This window comes from Ipomoea triloba, chromosome 12, assembly GCF_003576645.1.
Source record: "Ipomoea triloba cultivar NCNSP0323 chromosome 12, ASM357664v1".
Classification (NCBI taxonomy): Eukaryota; Viridiplantae; Streptophyta; class Magnoliopsida; order Solanales; family Convolvulaceae; genus Ipomoea; species Ipomoea triloba.
In genome coordinates, this window is record NC_044927.1 from 22,210,073 (window position 1) to 22,213,294 (window position 3,222).

The following is a 3,222-nucleotide window of genomic DNA, read 5'->3' on the forward strand; positions in this document are numbered from 1 at the left end:
TTTAGATTGTTTAAGTCATTTGGACATGCTTTAACTTTTGGGCTCACTATAATTATATATGGGCTTGCTTTAGTGTTTTTCCTACATCATATTTGGGCTTCTTCTATATTTAATTGTTCAATTTAATTCCTCATTGATTTACTATTAATTATATTCAATTTTGAACAAATATTAAGTTTACATTTGTGATTTGAATTTTAATTTAATATTGAGGATTATATTAAATTGCCTTAAGTATTGCAATTTGATTGTGAAGTATGAGTTAATAATATGCATAATTTGAGCATGCTATGTATCTTTATTTGCAATAATTGTTTGACTGTTATAATTATTCCTTTAGAAAAGCATGTTCTTTAAGGATGAATTTAGAGCCTTCTAGGTCTGAATTAAATGTTTATTATGCATGATATAGTGCCTTTTAGGTGAATTTAGAGCCTTTAAGGATATATTAAGCATATTATTACTCTTCAGTTGTGTCTATTTAAGGGCACATTAAAGAATCACAAAGATAGTTCACCCTATTAAAAGCCTTATCCATAGGTGAACTCATAATCTTATAGAACTCTCAAACAATTTTACTTCAAACATGAGAACACATGAATTAGGGAAGTTTCTTGGGGAGGAATACTAGTTCTATGGCCCTGGCTTAAAACGCCTTGCTGGCTGAAACTGCCGTAGTGCCTTCAGCCATATTGCTACTAGTCCCCTTGCGACGCTACTCTGTCTAAGGAGTTGGTTTTTAAAGGAGCCTTAGCACCTACCAACTTTCCTGGGAGTATACCTAAGGATTGTCTATCATGATTTGGTTCAATTTGTTTGTTAGGATTTTCTTGCCAATGTGATAATATTTAATTTTGGTCGATTAAAGAGTAGCCACAGCATCTTCAATTTACCAAAATTACATCTTAAGTTTTACTCACATAAAGTTAAGGCAAGAATATTGTGGTTAACTCTGCGTAATATGATAAAATTTCGCCCACAGGCAATTTTGTTGTATTTGTAGTGTTAATTAGGATGAAATACGAAACTATGATCATAATTTACCCACAGGGATTATGTATCGGCATATAGTTTGGTAGTTTTGTCATTAAGGGTGGTAAATCAAATAAAAATCGTACTCATTCTATTTCCACCATTCAGTCTTGATAGATTCATTGTGCGTAAAAATTTAGCCCACAGGCAATTTTTATGGCATACGAGTCTATCTTTTGCATAACTTACATTGGTAACAATATGCACTTCAGTCTATCTCTCTATATTTTTTTGCCTCGAAAAATTCTAACCAAGCATTCATTGTTACTCTTTACAGCAACTCTACCCGTCACTCAAACCATAACTATTGATGTTCCTTTGCTTAACGACGATAATCACAAAGAGTGGAAAGATGCTATTCTCCTACATTTGGGATTATTAGAGTTAGATTACGCTGTTCTGAATGAGGAACCCTCCGAGGTTACTACAGAAAGCACTGACGAAGCCAAGCAGCTTCGTGCACGATGGGAGAGATCCAATCGGTTATGTGTGCACCTCATTAAGTCAAAAATTTCGAGAGAAATTCGTGGTTCCATTGAGGAAATTCAGAAAACCAAGCCTCTGCTCAAGGCCATTGATGATCAATTTGTTGACTCAAAGAAATCATCGGCAAGTACTCTAATAATGCGATTTATCAATCTTCGTCTTACCATTATTAAGGGCACGCGTAAACACATCATGCAAGTAAGGGATATTGCAGCTCAACTAAAGAAGCTGGAAATCATTTTACCAGATACTTTTGTGGTGCATTTTGCACTTAATACCCTTCCTCAAGAATATAGCCCCTTTAAGATTTCTTACAACACACATAAAGTAGATTGGTCTATCAATGAGTTGATAACCATGTGTGCGCAAGAAGAACAAAGGCTTATGACTGAGATTGGGGAAAACGCTCTAATGGCCACAACAAAGTATAAAAGAAAATCTGGAAAGTCCAAGGGATCCACCGTAGCAGCTAAGGGCAAACTGCCCCCAAAAGTTGACATTAAGAAGATACAGAAGTGTTTCTTTTGTAAAAAGAAGGGACACATGAAGAAGGACTGTATCAAATTCAAGAAGTGGATGTCCCAAAAAGGTAATGTTTCCTCTTCTTTTGTATGTTTTGAATCCAATATGTCAGAAGTTAATACTAATTCTTGGTGGATTGACTCTGGTTCAACAATCCACATTGCAAACTCCTTGCAGGCTATGACAAATCTGAGACAGCCAACGGGAACTGAGTGTAGCATCTTCTCTGGAAACAAGATTGCATCACCTGTAGAAGCTGTCGGAGTTTGTACTTTAGTTTTGAATAATGGTTTCGTTTTGACGCTAGATAAGACATTTTATGTTCCTAGTTTCTCTAGGAACTTAATTTCAGTTTCTAGACTTGTACCCTTTGGATTTAAATTTGAATTTAATGCCAAGTATTTCAAGTTATTTCAGAATTCTACTTGTATTGGCACTGGTACATTATCTGATGGTCTTTATCGTCTTAACTTAAAGAATGTTTCAATTTATAATTCTTTACATGTTCAAAACGGCACTAAACGATGCAGTATTAACGAAAATTCCTCAATGTTATGGCATCGGAGATTAGGTCATATCTCCCTTGAGCGTATTAAAAGATTAGTAAAGGATGGAGTACTTTCTACTCTAGACTATACTGATTTTGAGACTTGCATTGACTGCATTAAGGGTAAGCAGACAAACAAGTCAAAGAAAGGTGCCAATAGAAGTTCAACATTGTTGGAAATTATTCATACTGACATATGTTGTCCTGATATGGACATGCATGGTCAGAAATATTTCATCACCTTCATTGATGACTTCTCAAGATTTACCTATGTGTATTTACTTCATAATAAGCATGAAGCATTGGATGCCTTTAAATTATTTAAAGCTGAAGTTGAAAACCAATGCAAGAGGCAAATACAAATAGTTAGATCAGATAGAGGTGGTGAATATTATGGTAGATACACTGAAAATGGACAAGCACCAGGTCCGTTTGCTAAATTTCTTCAAGAACATGGGATTGTTGCCCAATACACCATGCCTGGATCTCCGGATCAAAACGGTGTTGCTGAAAAAAGAAATCGGACTCTTTTGGATATGGTGCGGAGTATGCTGATAAACTCCACACTTCCAAAAACATTATGGACTGAAGCACTTAAGACGGCAACGTATATATTAAACCGTGTTCCTACCAAG

The 3,222-nt window shown here is 35.4% G+C and overlaps 1 protein-coding gene across 1 annotated transcript; it reads left to right on the forward strand.

The window, feature by feature from the left end:
* The first annotated feature begins 1,698 nt into the window (after positions 1-1,698).
* Positions 1,699-2,942, forward strand: LOC116000239. The gene is made up of 2 exons (XM_031240275.1): positions 1,699-2,107; positions 2,218-2,942. The coding sequence occupies exons 1-2, from the start codon at positions 1,711-1,713 to the stop codon at positions 2,250-2,252; spliced, it is 432 nt and encodes a 143-aa protein (XP_031096135.1). The 5' UTR covers positions 1,699-1,710; the 3' UTR covers positions 2,253-2,942.
* Positions 2,943-3,222: the final 280 nt, after the last annotated feature.